This window comes from Choristoneura fumiferana, chromosome 26, assembly GCF_025370935.1.
Source record: "Choristoneura fumiferana chromosome 26, NRCan_CFum_1, whole genome shotgun sequence".
Classification (NCBI taxonomy): domain Eukaryota; kingdom Metazoa; phylum Arthropoda; class Insecta; order Lepidoptera; family Tortricidae; genus Choristoneura; species Choristoneura fumiferana.
In genome coordinates, this window is record NC_133497.1 from 10124975 (window position 1) to 10145178 (window position 20204).

At 43.7% G+C, this 20204-nt stretch overlaps 2 protein-coding genes across 2 annotated transcripts in view; one reads left to right on the top strand and one right to left on the bottom strand.

The window, feature by feature from the left end:
- The window catches only part of LOC141442754 (cytoplasmic dynein 2 intermediate chain 2-like), a 167481-nt gene that overhangs the window by 130560 nt on the left and 16717 nt on the right, over positions 1 to 20204 (top strand). The gene's annotated exons all lie outside the window — the stretch shown is intronic.
- Positions 1 to 20204, bottom strand: part of LOC141443145 (uncharacterized) — a 67175-nt gene that overhangs the window by 41310 nt on the left and 5661 nt on the right. The window contains exons 3-15 of the mRNA XM_074108355.1: positions 19259 to 19412; positions 16523 to 16768; positions 14991 to 15083; positions 14615 to 14743; positions 12300 to 12473; positions 10815 to 10906; positions 9397 to 9532; positions 7112 to 7189; positions 4638 to 4863; positions 3678 to 3810; positions 3311 to 3371; positions 2084 to 2225; positions 786 to 1014 (exon numbers count right to left, since the gene is read on the bottom strand). Of these exons, the coding sequence (XP_073964456.1) occupies positions 786 to 1014; positions 2084 to 2225; positions 3311 to 3371; positions 3678 to 3810; positions 4638 to 4863; positions 7112 to 7189; positions 9397 to 9532; positions 10815 to 10906; positions 12300 to 12473; positions 14615 to 14743; positions 14991 to 15083; positions 16523 to 16768; positions 19259 to 19412 (1893 nt within the window). The remainder of the gene's footprint in view (positions 1 to 785; positions 1015 to 2083; positions 2226 to 3310; positions 3372 to 3677; positions 3811 to 4637; positions 4864 to 7111; positions 7190 to 9396; positions 9533 to 10814; positions 10907 to 12299; positions 12474 to 14614; positions 14744 to 14990; positions 15084 to 16522; positions 16769 to 19258; positions 19413 to 20204) is intronic.

Below are 20204 nucleotides of genomic sequence, written 5' to 3' on the forward strand. Positions count from 1 at the left end.
TCCAGCAGTCCCCCAGCTGATGCTGCGCTACCCTGTTTCCGTCCAACCGACGCAGCGTTGTCATGCTCCCACTAACTAGACCGCGACCAGTGGATTGAAGGTGACCACTTTCACTTAAAGGGTAGTCAGGGTGTCCACTACAAATCCTAAAAAAAACCCCTGACTTTTCTTGACTATCCCTGACCAATCAGTACATTAAAAGTTATATTGATTTTTTTACTGCCCGAGATACTAAGACCCGATGATGGGAATCACTGCACACCAAACAAGCACACTGTTTCGTTGACTATTTTTATGGTGTCAATATCAATATTATTAATTATGGCCATGAACACGTAAAATATATCCAAGAGTAATCAAATTATGACCGAAAATGTATTTGTCATAATTAAGGTCACTTCAAACCTGAAAAAAAAAAAAAAGATTCACATTGGAAAAGTATGAGTTTTCCCTGACTTGATAGATTTCTAGCAAATTTCCTTGATTTTCCTTGACTATCCCTGACAACCTCGAGGCAGTCTTCCAAAGTCAAAGTCAAAATATCTTTATTCAATTTAGCGCTATAACAAGCACTTATGATGTCAAAAAAAAATCTACCACCGTTTCGGAAAAACCTCTGTTGAGAAGAATCCGGCAAGAATCACAAGATATTTTTTTTTATCCAGCTGATGCACTGACTGTCCGTCCCTCCGACGCAGCGCGTTGTCATGCGTCCACTAACTGGACCGATGACCGGGTGACACCTGTTTCAATCTAAAGGGCAGTCTTCCGGCTGATGCACCGACCTGTTTCCGTTCTTCCGACGTCAGCAGCAGATACCGGCAGTCGCAGACGATCTTCTTGAGCTCCTTCTCCCACGTGCTGAACGCCGAGACGTCCCGCTCGGCCATCTGGCGGAACACGCGCACGCGCTGCTCCAAGGGCAGCAACGCGCGCTGCCGCGCGCGCGCGCCTCCGCCTCGATGCGGGCTTCCTTGCCCGCGTCTATGAGCGACGAGAGCGGGCCTTTCTTCACTGCGGAAAGAGAACACGATAGCACACTTGCCGAGTGAGCGTCTGTGTGTTCTTGATCGACCCCCAAGAGTCTCCCCACATTCTATCGACTTGGAATGGGCAAAGACCATAGAAAGCTTTATGTCCACTTATTTACGTCCTTTATGTTTTTCGCTGGTATGGCGTAGACAGAAAGCTTTTTTCTATCCCCTTGGGGATCGTTCAAGAACACACAAACAAAAAATCTTGTGATACTCATAATCTGTAGACAAATTCAATATTTTGACTCAGTAATATCATAATATGGTTATATTGACATGTTCAAAACCGTCTACAGATAAACAAAATACCTACTACTTTTCATGACTGTATTACGGAAGCAGAATTTTAATTGTTTTTGACTCCTCCACCCCCTTTGTCAACAAAAGTAAACAAAGCAAGCAGCAAAAAACCAATCATAATTTGATTGCTTAGTAGCGACATCTCTTGTCTGGGTGAGCGGTTGGTTCCGAAAGAGTGTGACGTCTCTCGATGAGAGCGGAACATAGATGTCGCTAGTGCTGCTGCATAAGTAGCGTAGTAGAAAAAGCAACCTGAGATATGTATGCATAGGAAAAATTCGTGTCTAGATTCCTGTCCAGCGGTGGTGTAGGGGTTATAGCACGCAGCACGGATTGCTGAGGACCTGGGTTCGATTCCCAGCGCTGGTCTCTTTTTCTGGTTTTTCTGTGCATCCATGTCGAATATTTATGGTCAGACACGTACCTTCTTAAGCCGTGGTGGCCTAGTGGTTTGACCTATCGCCTCTCAAGCAGAGGGTCGTGGGTTCAAACCCCGGCTCGTACCTCTGAGTTTTTCGAAATTCATGTGCGGAATCACATTTGAAATTTACCACGAGCTATGCGGTGAAGGAAAACATCGTGAGGAAACCCGCACAAACCTGCGAAGCGATTCAATGGTGCGTGTGAAGTTCCCAATCCGCACTGGGCCCGCGTGGGAACTACGGCCCAAGCCCTCTCATTCTGAGAGGAGGCCTGTGCCCCAGCAGTGGGACGTATATAGGCTGGGATGATGATGGATGATGACGTACCTTCTTCGGGCTTGGCCTTCTTGGCGGGCTCGGAGTCGGAGTCCGAGTCGTCGGTGTCGGCGGCGCGCTTCAGGTCCCCGTTGGCCGGCTGCGCGGGGGCCGCCGCCGCCGCCGGCGCCGCCGCCTCCTTGCGCTGGAAATACTGGACAAATGTTTCATTAGGCAACATTACGTTACACGAGATATACTTTGACTTTTGAAGAGCTTGGTGCGCAACGTAATACGCTAGACGACTTAAAAAAAAACTGTTTAGTCCGTCAGTTAGATAATTAATAGTTATTTGTGTCACAAGGGAGCAAAATAGTGTATTTACGGCGAGGGCGTACATTGAATCCAGAATGTAGCGAAGGATTCTAAAGTAGAATCCTGAGCGTAATGAGGGATTCAAGTGTTAACGCCCAAGATGAAAATAATTTTGCTCCCGAGTCGCTCATACAACTTTTCACACCAAGCATTAAGAAACTTGAAAAAAATAAATTCTAAATATGGCATGGCTTTACAGTTATCAACTTCAAAAAATGGCATTTGCAATAAAACACTTAGAAAAGCCTTGAACAGAAAAGTTGCACTTTGCTCCCTCTCGTGAGGGAGGAAAAGTTACTTTTCTGAAGGAGAGGTGTGAAAAAAATATTGTACACGTGTTTTTTCTTTTGTTTGACAAACAAAAAATGACTAGGATACAGTGCTTAGAAGTTTCGAGTGAAATATGGTACGATTTTTACCTAATAGTGAAGTCACAAGCCCCCACTCCGGAAGTTTGATGAACCTTTGTCGATTTTCAATAATTTGATAAACCAAAAAGTACGTGTCCCATATTTTTCCATAATCTAACTGTCGGATTAAATAGAATGATATATATTTTTAACCCAGTCGTCATCGCTATTCTACTTAATAAACTGAAACAATTACTTTGCCCACCCGCGACCTTATGATAGCTACGTTTATGCAAGAAATGTGTACTAAAAGAATTTCCTTGCTCCTTGCGATTGCTATCGTAAGGTCGCGGGTGAGCAAGGAAATTCTTTTAGTTCATTGATATGGACCTCCGCAAAGTAACGCCTGATTCAATAAATTATTTAAGAAATGTGTGTTCATGCAGTGCTTCCACCTGCACAACGGCGGCGGGCGGGCAGGCGGTGGCGCGGTCCGCCATCTGGTGACCCCTGGTCCTAGCCTACAGTCGGGTGTAGCCGCTCGGCCGTCCCGCTAGCACGGGGGTGGCGGTACCTGCGTGACGGCGGCGGGCGGGCAGGCGGTGGCGCGGTCCGCCATCTGGTGACCCCTGGTCCTAGCCTACAGTCGGGTGTAGCCGCTCGGCCGTCCCGCTAGCACGGGGGGTGGCGGTACCTGCGTGACGGCGGCGGGCGGGCAGGCGGTGGCGCGGTCCGCCATCTGGTGACCCCTGGTCTAGCCTACAGTCGGGTGTAGCCGCTCGGCCGTCCCGCTAGCACGGGGGTGGCGGTACCTGCGTGACGGCGGCGGGCGGGCAGGCGGTGCGCGCGGTCCGCCATCAGTGGTGACGCCACTGGTCTGCGTAGCGCTACAGTCGGGTGTAGCCGCTCGGCCGTCCCGCTAGCACGGGGGGTGGCGGTACCTGCGTGACGGCGGCGGGCGGGCAGGTCGGTGTACGCGACGTAAGCTGCGTCGGGCGGCGAGCTGTCCCACACTGACTTGTGCGTCGTCGGTTGTAGTAGAACATGCGGCCGTCGCCGGACCACACCAGGCACCTGCGCGGAAAGACAACGTTCGTTCAACACATACTTTACAGCTTGTAATGTAGATACCAGGGTTACCTTCACAGAAATCAACATAATATATTTTTCATCACACTTGCTCGTAAACAGTGTCGTAACATGCAGGCTACCTTGGTTGCAACCCCCCAAATAAAACCCACGACCTTAATATGCTTGTCATGAAACCCGTGGTCGGTCAATGAGTCAGTGCCCGTACTGATGTTGCTGCGCGCGCTGCTGCAGGACCACATGCACACGCACGCTGCTGGGCGACGCCATTTTTGCGAAAACGTTTCACTGATTCAGAACATTGCATAACTCTATTTCTCAAAAAATGTCGCTTAGATGAATTAGCCTTTCAACCGTCGATATATAAATAAATAAAAGTTTGCACTATGGTTGCTTGACAACGGATAAATATTACTTATGTCTGTACGAATGTGAACTCTTTATTGTACAAAAGGAACGAAATAAAATTGACAAACTTTAAGATACATACTTATATAGATAGATACATACTTGAATACATATTTATTAAACGTCCAAGACCCCAGAGCAAACATTCGTGTAAAGGATCGGCCACAGCGCTGCTTAAAAAACGGTATCGGCACAGAATCGCAGTGACGCACCGTTTTTATTCCATGCTCTCCACACCGCTGTTAAAATACGGAATCGCAGTGACGTGCCGTAAACGTCAGGACTTTACCGAACAAAACTCGCGATGTTTACGGCACGTCACTGCGATTCCGCACCGTTTGCATATTTTTAGCAGCGGTGTGGCCACTCCTTTATTCACACAAATCTGCCCTCGTAAAACTCACCAAGGCGTCCCAGATATGGGCATGATCGAGATCGGCTTGTTCTTCCTCTTGGCCTTCTCCTTTTCCTTCTCCTCTTTCTCCTTCCTCTCGAGCTCGGCCTTGTCGCGCTCGGCCTGCTCCCTCTCGGCCTGCTCGCGCTCGGCGTCGAGCCGCGACCGCTCGGCCGCCGCGAGACGCTCCGCCTCCGCCGCCGCCGCCGCTTCCGCGTGCGCTTCTACGTCTATCACTGAGGGGAACGTGGCATGTATAACTTTTTAAACTGGCCTTTAGAATCGTGAGTTGAATCGATTCATTTTTATGGTTCAGAATGACTTCGTCCAGTCCTATTTCGGCACCTTCTTAAATCGTCTACAATGCCATGTCGTCAGCCTACAATTCCTAAACCACCACTATCTGATATTGTCAATATAATTTGTCTACATTCCTATTGCGACCACAGTGCAATGCTTCGGAATCCAAAAGGTTAATGGTTACTTGACCTGAAATGTATATTTCAGTTTTTTTTTTGACGATGGAAGCATTCTACACTTCCACTGAACGTAGGTATAGTTAGTGTTTAGTTTTGTAATTAAGGGACCCGATACATCCCTGTATTATTATTATTATTATTATTTTGTATTTTTTTCATTAATTGTATACTGTAGTTTTAAAGTATTTTATTTGTAATTATTTTATTGGGAAAAAAATACTTTCTGCCAAGTTTCTTGCGGCGCATTCTTCTTGGCAATGATGGTCTATCCGAAAGCGCTGGTAGTATAAAAAATTACGTGTAAAAGTGCCCATTGCGGCCTATTTACTGAATAAATTATTTAGATTAGGCTCGTCGACATTTACCAGACGTCTCAATGAACTATGCAATAATGTTGCCGAGTTGGCACTGTGGTCTAAATAGGAATGTTGACTTGACGCGTTAGCGCTGTAGTCGAAATAAGGATGTTGACGAGTTGGTACTGTGGCCCACGTAAGAAAACGAACAAGATAGGAATGTAACGATATAGGAATGTTGGCGAATCAGAACAGTAGACTGTATGAGAATGAGGACGATTAAGAAGGCGACGAAATGGGACTGTGGACGAAGTCATCCTGAGCCATTTTTTTTTTAACAGTATAGGCTTGCGTTTGGCCACAAGCACGCCTGATGGAAAGCGAGGGCATGTTTGTAACTATCCAATTTTTATTTTTTAATGATTTAAATTCGGATTATGTTCCGCGTACTTTTTACTTTAGATAATTTTCAGAGACGATTTCACGAGTCGTCTCGTGATCATGGCGCATGCAACTGTGCCGAAATATCGAGCTTCTCCAAAATCAAGGTACGCGGAACAAAACCCAATGAGGGCTATCGTTTTTTGTCTCACTAGATGGCGCACTGTTGCGTGAGGTTTATAAGTATGGCTTTCAGTCTGTTATTACGGATGTGAAAACAAAGTTTAGATTAAAATATATTTAATACACCTTAAAACCGTACCATAAAAATATCGAGCATGCCGCAGTGTTGCAAAGTCCCCGTTTTGTCCGGAAAAAAGGGAGGACAAAGGTTTCCGTAAGACAAAACTGTCTCGAAACACCGACATTCATTGCCCCGGAACGCATATTTGCCATAATTAATTTCAGATATTGCAAAATATTCACAAAATTATTCTAATTATAAATAAACCCGCGTAGCTCACCCAAAAACTATGAGATTTGACATTTCGGAGACCTCACGCTACACTAGCGCCTCTAGCGGCGAATTCATACGCGATAGCCCCCATTTCGCACATGAATTTGGAAAAACACAGAGGTGCGCGCCGAGGTTTGACCAGAGGGTTGAGGCTTGAGAGGCCATAGGTCAATCCACTAGGCCACCACGGCTTCGTACTAACATAGTGCGTAAATTTTTTGGCGCCACGTCGAGTGTGTTTGTGATACTATATTGTTGGATAATACCCGGATAATTATCGAATAAATAATCATCAATGACCAAAATTATCATGATAATATATAGTTGTAACCGTAAGCGTACAACAAGTCCACGTGTGCGTAGCTCGAACGTGTCCTCAGTCGCAAGCGTACCGTCAGTCACGCACACTGAGACTAAAACAACGTGCAGGGTTTACTGTGAGTTAACAGATCTGTACAAGACATTTTCAAGGAACTAAAGGAATTTCCTTGCTCACCGCGACCTTACGATAGCTAAGCTTATGCAAGATATGCGTGTTCATGCAGTTCCTCCACCTCCACACTGTAAGAACACACACAAATCACACAAACCCATCTATCACCACCACCACACTACACTGACGCGTTTCGAACTCAACCAGAGCTCATCTTCAGAGTGACACAACCGTACACCATGCTACCAGTTGTTAGTGTGTTGTATCACTAAGGTCGTAAGGTCGCGGGTGAGCAATGAAATTCTTTTAGTTCATTGATATGGACCTCCGCAAAGTAACGCCTGATTCAATAAATTACATGTTCAAGGGTCGACATACCTTTAATTTTCTCCATATCCAAACCGTCCTTCTTTTCTATTTTCTCGCCTTTCTCTTCGGCTATTTTCATTTGCAACTCTGCAAGCACAAACAAGATACAACTATTACAACATTCACTTATAAAGCCTGACCAGAAATATATGACTATTCGCCATGTTGCGGACTTTCATTAGAACTAATTTCTTACACTGGCAATAATTTTAATGATTGTCAGTGTCACTTTAGACGACCAGATGGCCTAGTGGTTAGAGAACCTGACTACGAAGCTTGAGGTCCCGGGATCGATTCCCGTGACGGGGCAGATATTTGTATGAAAAATACGAATGTTTGTTCTCGGGTCTTGGGTGTTTAATATGTATTTAAGTATGTATCTATATCTATATAATTATATTTATCCGTTGCTTAGTACCCATAACACAAGCTTTGCTAAGCTTACTTTGGGACTAGGTCAATTGGTGTGAATTGTCCCGTGATATTTATTTTTTTATTTTTTTTTATTTACTGTGGCGATTTCTTTGAACAATAACAAAAAATGCCCAAAACGATTAGTAGTCAACAACGGATCATTGTAAATAATGTTTATAATAAACTACTGAAAAAAAAAAACGCCTGGGGAATGAAACTATTTCACTACAAAAACCTTTCCAAATTAACATCAGAGCTAACAGATAAACGTTGTAGACAAGTCAAGATGTCATTGTTCAGGCTATACTGAACTATTGCCATATAAATAAGATCAATAGCGCCCTCTTGACAATAATCATATATTTCTGGTTTACCTTTACATATAATATTAAATAAATGTAGTTAAAATACAAAAAGTTGTAGACTGCACAATGCATAAATTGAATTTAAAAAAATCCTCACAGGTTGATATCACTTCGTTTAAAAACAGTTGGTCTAAATAGCAAGTGGTCAAAGAAGCAACTCCTTACACCAGTTGCTCCTTAGACCAGGTGCTCCTTAGACCAGTTGCTCCTTAGACCACTAGCTACATAGACCAGTTGCTCCTTAGACCACTAGCTACATAGACCAGTTGCTCCTTAGACCACTAGCTACATAGACCAGTTGCTCCTTAGACCACTAGCTACATAGACCAGTTGCTCCTTAGACCACTAGCTACATAGACCAGTTGCTCCTTAGACCACTAGCTACATAGACCAGTTGCTCCTTAGACCACTTGCTACATAGACCAGTTGCTCCTTAGACCACTAGCTACATAGACCAGTTGCTCCTTAGACCACTAGCTACATAGACCAGTTGCTCCTTAGACCACTAGCTACATAGACCAGTTGCTCCTTAGACCACTAGCTACATAGACCAGTTGCTCCTTAGACCACTTGCTACATAGACCAGTTGCTCCTTAGACCACTAGCTACATAGACCAGTTGCTCCTTAGACCACTAGCTACATAGACCAGTTGCTCCTTAGACCACTAGCTACATAGACCAGTTGCTCCTTAGACCACTAGCTACATAGACCAGTTGCTCCTTAGACCACTAGCTACATAGACCAGTTGCTCCTTAGACCACTTGCTACATAGACCAGTTGCTCCTTAGACCACTAGCTACATAGACCAGTTGCTCCTTAGACCACTAGCTACATAGACCAGTTGCTCCTTAGACCACTAGCTACATAGACCAGTTGCTCCTTAGACCACTAGCTACATAGACCAGTTGCTCCTTAGACCACTTGCTACATAGACCAGTTGCTCCTTAGACCACTAGCTACATAGACCAGTTGCTCCTTAGACCACTAGCTACATAGACCAGTTGCTCCTTAGACCACTAGCTACATAGACCAGTTGCTCCTTAGACCACTAGCTACATAGACCAGTTGCTCCTTAGACCACTAGCTACATAGACCAGTTGCTCCTTAGACCACTTGCTACATAGACCAGTTGGTCCTTAGACCACTTGCTACATAGACCAGTTGGTCCTTAGACCACTAGCTACATAGAGCAGTTGGTCCTTAGACCACTTGCTACATAGACCAGTTGGTCCTTAGACCACTTGCTACATAGACCAGTTGCTCCTTAGACCACTAGCTACATAGACCAGTTGCTCCTTAGACCACTAGCTACATAGACCAGTTGCTCCTTAGACCACTTGCTACATAGACCAGTTGCTCCTTAGACCACTAGCTACATAGACCAGTTGCTCCTTAGACCACTAGCTACATAGACCAGTTGCTCCTTAGACCACTAGCTACATAGACCAGTTGCTCCTTAGACCACTAGCTACATAGAGCAGTTGGTCCTTCGACCACTGTTGTTGTTGTTGTACCCTCGAGCTCCTTCATGGGCTTGGGCTTCTCCCAGACGCTCTCCTGGCGCTGCGCGTGGTAGTAGTAGGGGCGGCCGTCCGGCGCGCGGTGCGCGCTCCACTCGCCCGCGCGCGCCGCCAGCTCCGCCGGGATCACCTGACGACACGAGACGATAAGCAACCCCCCACACGGGTGTGCCCACAGATATACCCCCTTATTCATAAACGACAACCAAACCTATTTTAGTTAAAATGCCGCTAAAATTCGTTTGTCCTTATCTGTCACTTCGACATTTGTATTTGTTAGAAAGGGACAAAGCATTTGTTAGTTAACATAGGCTTGTTAAGTTTTATGAATAAGGGGGATAGAATACACTGAATTACGCTAATGCGTGTCCGAAACCCGACCAAACGTCGGGGTTGGCCCCATACAAAGACTGACCGCAAAGTTCCAATAGGCGTGCGATAGGGATAGACAGAGAAGAATAAAGTAGGCACGATTCTTATGCCTAATCGCCACTGTTGTACGGCAGAGAAGCTTCTGCACTTGTACTATTACCTATTCAATGGTGATACCATCTGCAAATTCTTTGAATTTGCCGCGCGCGGTCTTGGAGGTTCATCTTTCATTAGTCAGACCTTATTATGCTTGTGATTTGAATAATATACAGTACCCGTTAACAAGCGTTTTCCCAGAGATAAGACCAAGCTAGATCGATTTGGCACCACTGAAAAACCCCTATATACCAAACTTCATCGAAATCGTTGGGGCCGTATCCGAGATTCTGATATATATACAAGAATTGCTCGTTTAAAGGTAAAGACTGTCTACGATAAAATCCGGGCATGCCTGATCTGGTGTATCTTTGTAATGAATGCTAATTTTCAAGCAACACTTTTTTCAAGTAATCAGTGGTTATGAAACTACATAATAATAGTTATTTATGTGGCTGGTGCATAATGCCTAATTATGTATAGCCGCATACATAACTTTATCTACATAATAATTATTATCTACATGCATGTCATAAGTTTTCTACAATATGTACAGATATGCATTGTTAAAAAAAGTATTACCAATACTCTAATGTAAACATTAAGATGCACTGTACTTTAATGTGAACATTAAGATGCACCCGCAGATACCAGGTTTCTTAATAAAGGCCATTTGATAGTTGTTTCTGAACATATAATAGGGAAGTTATGATATGCATGTAGATAAAAATATAATCATAATAAAAACTTAGGGCGTCTGTCAGTTTTAGCTTTATATATTAGACTGTGCCTGAATTATTTTGAAAATTTTTAATTTTGTTACAACCCTTCCTTACTTGCGTAAATACCTATACAGGCTGTGGTATCGCTCAACTTCAAAGGCCTACTGTAGGGAAAACTTGTTATACTGTGGCAGAGTAGGTACTATCTGATTCAATAATTACAGTTTCCTCCTTCTTGGGCGTCGGCTGCGCGGCGGGCGGCTCGCTGGCCGCTTCGGGGACTCCCTCGGCGCCGCCGGCTTGAGTCGCCGCGCCTGCCGGCAGACATCATGATAAAATAACCTAACCATAAACTAACCATAAAAATGTCAATTTTAATACAAGCTTTTTTTGCTGACTGTACTTTTTGTTGACTGTACTTGCATTGTCACCCAAACTACATTTGCATACCAAATTTCAAGTCGATGCCATTAACCTTTGAAGAGTTCCGTCCTGCGGAGACGATCCTGGCTGGACTACCAGGACGACACTACCAGATTATTGTATCGTCACACGATTTAAAACCAGTGCTGCAGCTCTGGTTACAGGGCTACGGCACATGCTGAGCTGAGTCCTTTTGGCATCACACTACAGCACAATGTCTCTTATTTTCCTCTCTTCTCCTATTTATGTTTTTACTGTGTTTTTGTTGTGATGTAGTGTGTTTTTCTTGTCAATAAATGTTGTGAGTTTGAGTTTGAGTTTGATTTACATAAGTGTTCCAAATTTCAAGTCAATCTGACTACTGGAAGTGGGTCAAATTTAACTTGCAAGAATTGATTTGACAGACAGACAGACACAACGGGACAGACAATGGGACATGTTGAAACTAGCTAAAAACTTGTAAATGATGGTTGACAACTGAATATTCATAGACAGGCGAAACGAGGATAGGGTAACATTAAGCGATCCATTGGTTCATGAATGACACACGCACTTTGAGGACCAAATGGCCGAGTGGTTAGAGAACCTGACTATGATGCTTGAAGTCCCGGGTTCGATCCCCGGCCAGGGCAGATATTTGTATCCATAATACAAGCTTTGCTTAGTATGGGACTAGGTCAATTGGTGTCAGTGCCCAGCTGATTTCAAAAATAAAACTTAGCAATAAATGTTACTGTGAAACACGATATCTAGAACATTTTATTTTTTTAAACATCCGGATTCGATTCCTGAACTGAGCACAACTTTTTTTTCAAAATGAATGCAGTTTGTCTTGTTACTAAAATCGATAACTTGGTTCCTACAGATCTTCGTATGTCTTATAGTTTCAGACTTTTACCATACTGATCGAACTATGTTACACCCTGGCTGTAACAAATTTACTGTCAAGATGACATTAATATCCAAGGCGTATTATAAAGTTAATGATTATATCATGGACAGGGATATTTGGAAATAATTCCGATCCGCATTAGCGATCCCTTCAAATTGCGAACCTACTGTGTTAAAAATAAAGTTGTGTTAAATACTTGTGATGTATACATATCATTTAATAATAATAATATTGTAAATCTTTTTAAAAATATACCTCGTGGAGTTTCTTTCCGGATTCTTCTCAACAGAGGTTTTTCCGAACTGGTGGTGGTTGATTTTTTGTGACATTCATAAGTGCTTGTTATAGCCTAAATTTAATAAAGATATTTTGACTTTGAAATCAGTACTGACCGGTATGAGGCACGGCGGCGGCGGCAATGTTCGGCGGCGGCTGGGCGACCAGCGGGGGGGGCCAGCCGCCCCAGCCGCCCCACGCGCCCGGGAAGCCGCCCGGCGCGCCCGGGAAGCCCGCCGGCGGGCCGCCCGACGTGTGCGGCGGGAAACCAGACGGCGGCGTGTTGAAACCTGGACACAGTCGGAAATTCGTCATTCAATTCCTGCTCTCCAAAAAGTATCCGGGAAAAAAGAACAGACAAACCACTCAAAGATTTACTTTTACTCAGCCACTTAAGTACTTAATGTGTGGTGCATGGGAGAAAATTTTGTCTAGACTCCTGTAAAGTGGTGGTGTAGGGGTATGGCACGCAGCACGGAATGCTGAGGACCTGGGTTCAATTCCCAGCGCTGGTCTCTTTTTCTATGCATCCATGTATCATATTAAATATATTCCCGGATAACTCACGTCTTAAATCGAGTTTAGCTCCGGGTCAATATATTTCATACTAGATGAAAACCCGGCTTCGCTCAAGTAAAATGTAGTCATAATATGTTTGAAAAAAAAAAATTTTGCCACTGTAAAGACTGTCGTACTTATCGAGAAATCTGAAGTATATTCCCAGCCTTAATACTATCACAAACGTACTTTCACAGCTAACCTACGTATCGGTATTTCACCAGTAGATAGTTCTCCTAAATCTTATTTACCCAAATAACTATGATGTCTCTGTCGCATAATCAAAGAAATTAAACCTAAAGTCGTCTGTACGATCGATCTGATGAAAATCGACGAATCGTACCGTGTGTGGGGCCCTTAAGAGGTCACAATGGAGAACGAAATGCAAACCTGTGACACTAACGCCACTTTGATGTGATGACTTTGATATGTTTACTTCGCAACGCCATTATATACTTAGTAATTTATTCAAGTTTATATTGAAAATACTCGATAATCCGAATTTTCCGTCTACAAGTTGTCGAATCGGATTGACTAATTTTTTACGCTCTTCAATTTGATGTGCATTTCGTTCGAGTCTACCGTACCCCTTGACGAAATTATTAATATAGATGAGTGAGTCTCACGGTAGTTTCATAGCCATGTTTCAGTTTTTATTTTCGTTGGATTTCACGGGATGACAAAAAGACTCCCAAAAACTAAACTTAATCTGATCTTTAGACTTAAATACACACTTTACACCAAGCCACCAAGGAATCTTTTCAAAGGAAAAGTCATTACGATTTTCCTCGTTAATTAGGGACCATTAATAAATAATAAATAAATAAATATCACGGGACAATTCACACCAATTGACCTAGTCCCAAAGTAAGCTTAGCAAAGCTTGTGTTATGGGTACTAAGCAACGGATAAATATAATTATATAGATAGATACATACTTAAATACATATTAAACACCCAAGACCCTAAAACAAACATTCGTATTTTTCATACAAATATCTGCCCCGACACGGGAATCGAACCCGGGACCTCAAGCTTCGTAGTCAGGTTCTCTAACCACTAGGCCATCTGGTCGTCTACCATTACTAGGTACATCTAAGGATGCTTGTAGTATCTAGATTATCAATGCCCTAACACTTTGGTAGCCACCAGGACTGACTCGCAGGAAGTTAGGTGGCAATTTCTGTAAGGAAAAAATGCGATGTCACAATGTTTATTAGGCTTGAGTCGGTCCTGAACTAAGAACTAAAAAGAATGAATTCCCATCGCAGACCGAAAAAGAACTAGTTCCTCGTAAACGATCTTAATCGGTCTCGGTCTCGGTCCGCGCTCCTTTGGCTCCGGAGCTAAACGGTGCGGGAGCTGGGAGTGAGCAAGTGAACGATATATTCGTTTATAGAAAAGAGCGGAGCGGACGGCATTGCGTGGTGCTCGGTCGATGTGAACGAGACAAATAGTATTATTTCAAAGCGTATCCTGCTCAAGTGCGAGAGAGACGCATGTATTTTACATTGTACATTGTCTGCTTGTTCGATGAATACCAAAGAACCATACTTAGAAACCCGGTTAACGAAACTACGACAACAAATGAATATTTGATTGTTTTTATCTAATTACAACGTTATATTTTTATTATACTCCTTATTTTTTTCCGATCTGTAGCTCCCAGTTCAGTTCATGACCGACTCGAGTCTAAACTCGCTCCCTTCCCTTTCCTTTTCCCTGTTTCGGTCGGAGCCGCTAAAGGAACTAAAGGACCGAACTAGTTAATTTGACCGATTGACCGAGATCGGAGCGCTCCCTTTAAAGACCGAGCGGGCGCAACTCTAATGTTTATTGTGAAATGGTACCAAGAATTAGTCGTTGAGGGTACCTGGTGGCGCGGCGGCGGTGAAGGGCGGCTGGGCGGGCGGGAAGCCGGGGGGCTGCGCGGTGAAGGCGGGCGGCGCGCCCGCGCCCGCGTAGCCCGGCGGCGCGGACGAGTGCGGCGGGAACATGTTGCCTGGAACGACACAACTGAATCATCGACTGTACCCACCAGAGACCTATGAGCACGGATGATTGACATTAGCCAAAGAGTAGGTACCGAGTTAAAAAACAGAGTGCACTCTAGCTGTATTCTACCTAATGAATAATTAATCAATTAGAAAAAATACATGATATTTAAAACACAAAAAATATTAAATTTTCGTAAGGTGGTTTTCGTGAGGCTTCTGTGAACAAGCCTTTAAAATATGACAGTGGGGTACCGTTGGGCGGCGCCAGGGCCGGAGATCCTTCGCCGGGCGGCGCGTCGTCGTTCTCAGACGGACTCATCTCTTGCTTGTTCTCTTTGGTGTTGCCTGAGAACAAAACATATACTTAACAAACTGAAAGCCCTTAGAGCTTGTCTAAGCTATAATGACGCGTGACACTCAACTAAATTTTTTTTATGGTATAGGGGGCAAACGAGCAGGTGGATCGCCTGATGGTAATGCCTGCAACACCAGAAGAGTCACAAGTGCGTTGCCGGCCTTTAAGGTAGGAGTACGCTCTTTTCTTGAAAACTTGAAGGTCATAGCGGTCCGGGAATACCGCAGGCGATAGCTCATTCCAGAGTTTTGCTGTGCGAGGCAGGAAATTTCTGGAAAAACGCACAGTAGAGGACCGCCAACCATATTTTTTTCAATTTACTATGACTATAGTTGGTTCGGATAGGGAATTAACTAAATGTAAACAAACTTCAGCTGCCAGATTTGGTACATTCAAGGATTTTAAACATTTTACTTATCTATCATTGTAACACAAACTAGACTAGTGTATTTCAATACAGAAATGTAAATGTTTAGACAGTTTAATGGGGGAATTTCAAAATTTTAAAAAGTAAGCAAGAAAGAAGATTGATCTATTTGCCAACATGAACAGTACAGTATATGCACACAGAATATAAATAAACAATAAACTTATTTAGTTTCAGCACAATGCGATTTGCGATTTGTGATTTTTTGTGTGATTTACGACACCAAATTGACGTTGTTTTGTTTACATTTATTTAAATACCTATCCAAACCGAGTATAGTTGGGCTGCAAATCTTACAATAACCGCCTGAGTCTAACGGGAAACTGAATCCCCTCCGACTCAGACAAGTTCTACATTGTAAAGTTTACAAGCTTCTATATACTTATAGGTAGATTCATTCACGATGACGCGTGCCGTGATTCTTATTACAATGTCATTAATGTCTAATTTTGACAAAATAACGCGTCTTCGTGGATGGCGCTAGGTATAACTGCAATATTTATCGTATGCAAAAATATAACGTTTTACATCACACTTGAAACTCTCGTTCGTAATTACTTATTTTCCGCCCTTAAGACACAATGCACTAATTTTTTTTTTTTTTTGAGGTGTTGAACACTCCAGGTGATCATGTCAGCCTCATGGGTGCTCGCTCATTTTTCCTACGCAAGGGACATATTAAAAAATTGGTAAATGCAAATATCTTTGTCAGATGTAGCCAACAATTGCCCTGGCCATTGACAATGCACTAATTATCATGGTTAATAAAATGAGTACCTGGGCGACCGAGCTTTGCTCGGGCTAAAACTCGTTAATAAGCATTTTCCCAGAGATAAGACCAAGCTAGATCGATTTGTCATCCCCGAAAACCCCCACATACCCATGGAAATCGTTGGAGCCGTTTCCGAGATTCTGATTATATATTAGATAAGTTACGATGGTCTTGATAAATATTACGATAATTATCTTGATATTTATCCCGTCCCTCCCTGTTCTCCTTACCATCTTTAAGCCATGGCGGTGGCTGCGTCATGAAAGGCGGCAAGCCGCCCGGCTGCATGCTGTTCATGCCGGGCATCATGCCCATGCCCGGGCCCGGGGGCGGACCCCCTGGGCCCCCCGGGCCGCCCGGGCCGGGACCGCCTGGGCCACCGGGACCGCCTGGACCGCCAGGGCCGCCGGGGCCGCCGGGACCCATGGGCCCGTTCATACCCATGGACTGGGGACCCGACATACCGGGCATTTGACCTGCAACAAACAAACAATTAGCTTAACTGTCGCTTTCGCACGTAGAAACGGGAGGGGAGGGAGGGACAACATTTTAACGCCGGCGCCCACGGCAATGGGGGAGGCCTATGTCCAACAGTGGACGTCCTATGTGCATTTGCCAGACATAAGTGCAGACAGGGCGAGTTAGAAATCCAAGGGAAATCCTTTGCCCACCAGTGGGAAATCTAGCATGATCTAAATTCTTGAGACTTAAATTATATTGTAACGGATAACTCACGTCTTAAACCGAGTTAAGCTCGACATGTTTCGGGCTATTTTGTAGCCCTTCTGCTCAGGAGCACGCGACTCGGCAGCTGCCGCAACACGCACACTACTACTCGGTTTAAGACGTGAGTTATCCGTTACAATATCATTTAATATGAGTGAGTCTCACGGTAGTTTCATGTTCTTGAGACTTGTCCTTCCGTTGTGCTAATAAACGTGAAATGGTACATTTAATCAAGCGGTCAAAACACTATACCTGTACCTAGTTCTAGTGACCTAGGGCCACCTTACTATTTTTTTTTTTTTTTTTTTTATTTGACTGGATAGCAAACGAGCAAATGGGTCTCCTGATGGTAAGAGATCACCACCGCCCATAAACACCTGCAACACCAGGTGTATTGCAGATGCGTTGCCAACCTAGAGGCCTAAGATGGGATACCTCAAGTGCCAGTAATTTCACCGGCTGTCTTACTCTCCACGCCGAAACACAACAGTGCAAGCACTGCTGCTTCACGGCAGGATTAGCGAGCAAGATGGTGGTAGCAATCCGGGCGGACCTTGCACAAGGTCCTACCACCTGCAAAACCTACCATCTTTAATTGATTATATTCAAAAAACCTCCATTATCAAAACGGAATAATTCAAATAAAATCAATATCACATTACAAGTTACAATCTATCTCATCGCACTCAACTCACATTTAATATACGCACACATACACATCCAATTTTATGGTCACACATCATAGACCAGCGCGCACAATGGAATTTCAACCTTCTCCCAATGGCACCTACTAGGTCTTACGATCCATTTTAAAAGGGTTAACTCTATCAACTTTTTTTTAGTGCAGCTTGTTGCCATGGTAATGTCTCCTGAGATACTTAAAAGTATCATTTTATGGGGTACAAATAAAAGTTAAAGAGTTGTGACCGTTTTAAGGCAATGAGGGCTATCGTGTATGAATTCGCCGCTAGAGGCGCTAGTGTAGCGTGAGGTCTCCGAAATGTCAAATCTCATAGTTTTTGGGTGAGCTACGCGGGTTTATTTATAATTAGAATAGTTTTGTGAATATTTTGCAATATATCTGAAACTAATTTTGGCAAATATGCGTTCCGGTGCAATGAATGTCTTTGTTTTGAGACAGTTTTGTCTTTCGGCAACCCTTGTCCTTCCTTTTTTTCCGAACAAAACGGGGACTATACAACACTGTGGCATGCTCGATATTTTTATGGTACGGTTTTAAGGTGTATTAAATATGATTTTAATCTAAACTTTGTTTTCACGCCCGTAAACCTCACGCAACAGTGCGCCATCTAGTGAGACAAAAAACGATAGCCCTCATTCCTTCTTGGCTCCTATCAGTAAGCGGCACTAAGTTTATAATTAATCTTACAACTTGCAGTAAGGACACGTAACGTCGATAACGGAATTGTGTCGATGCAGGGTTATTGTGTCGATAAGGCAGTAGGCCTGAGTAGCACCTACTTGTACTAAGTACTGTAGAACCATAAACTAAGACATCTGTACAACATGCGCGCGGGCACAGTAACCTATCTCGCTCGGCGGCCCGATACACCCGAGCGCCTACGAAGGCTGCATTCGGAACTAATAAAAGGCGCTGCGTGGACGAGAGTGCATCATTCAGCTAGTGGTCTAGCTTGAGAGACGGCCTCTGCTATCCTCAAGTAAAACCAACAAGTGGGTACGGGGTGAGACGGCCTATGCTGTCCATTCCATAAACTCACAGTTGTATGCCTATACTTTAGCTAGGTTATTTAAGTAAAGTAAGCCCTAAACCTGTTTTGTAAGTTTTCCTGAATAAACCTTCTGAACTGTCTTCCTGGCGCTTCATTCACCCTACAGTACTAATAAAACCAGGCTGCCTTAAAAACTAATAACCTAACCATAAAAATTCCATTTTTAATACAAGCTCTTTTTGCTGACTGCACTTTTTGTTGACTGCACTTGCATTGTCACCCAAACTACATTTGCATACCAAATTTCAAGTTGATGCTATTAACCGTTGAAGAGTTCTGTCCTGCAGAGACAATCCTAGCTGGACTACCACGCAATTTACATAAGTATTCCAACTTACAAGTCAATCTCACTACTGGAAGTTGGTAAAATTTAACTTGCAAGATTTGATTACAGACAGACAGATAACGGGACAGATGAAACTAAATGAAAGCTTGTAAAAAGTCGTTGTCTGTGTGTTGGGCTTAACAGCTTAACGTGGCACTCACCGGCAGCAGCCATGGCCTCCATCTCGGCCTGCGTGATAACCTTGCAGGTGGGACTGTCCTGCGGGCGCGTCCACGTCGTCTCGCGCGTCCGGGCGTGGTAGTAGTACGACTTGCCTTCCTCAGACTTGGTCTCCACCCAGAGCTCCGGTGCCGGCTGTTGGTTGAACATATTCTTTATGAGAAACGGGTACCATCAGCCAAATATGTGGTCTAGAACCCTAAAGTTGATAATCGTTTGCATGTCATAAAACAATAACGCCGGTCAACTTGGAAGCTCGACTTTAGCAACATATTCATTTGATAGGATCTTGTTTAGAAATTGATAGACCACTTATTTGGCTGATGGTACCATAAGGTCCGAGTACTTTGACCCATTTTATTACTTAGTCCCATATGAAAACCACATAAAAACTTGATCAATCAATTAACACCAACCACATGGCAAAGAGCCATATTCTCAAAGCAATAATATAACCAGGACCAAGTTAAACCCACCCTACCCCCTACCCCCCGCATGTAAGAAGTAGAACGAGCGATCAAGATACAATGAGTGAAGTTTAATTTGTGAACATCATCTGCATCATCATAATTATTTGACAGTAAATAAGTTTTTGGTAAAAAAATCATTTTTAATACAAGCTTTTTTTGCTGACTGTACTTGTATTGTCACCCAAACTACATTTGCATACCAAACAAGTCAATGGCAATGCATTGCATTAACCATTGAAGAGTTCCATCCTATGGAGACGATCCTGGCCGGACTACCAGGATGTCACTATCAGTTTTTGATTTTTATTCGACTGGATGGCAAACGAGCAAGTGGGTCTCCTGGTGGTAAGAGATCACCACCGCCCATAAACATCTGTAACACCAAGGGTATTGCAGATGCGTTGCCAACCTAGGCCTAAGATGGGATACCTCAAGTGCCAGTAATTTCACCGGCTGT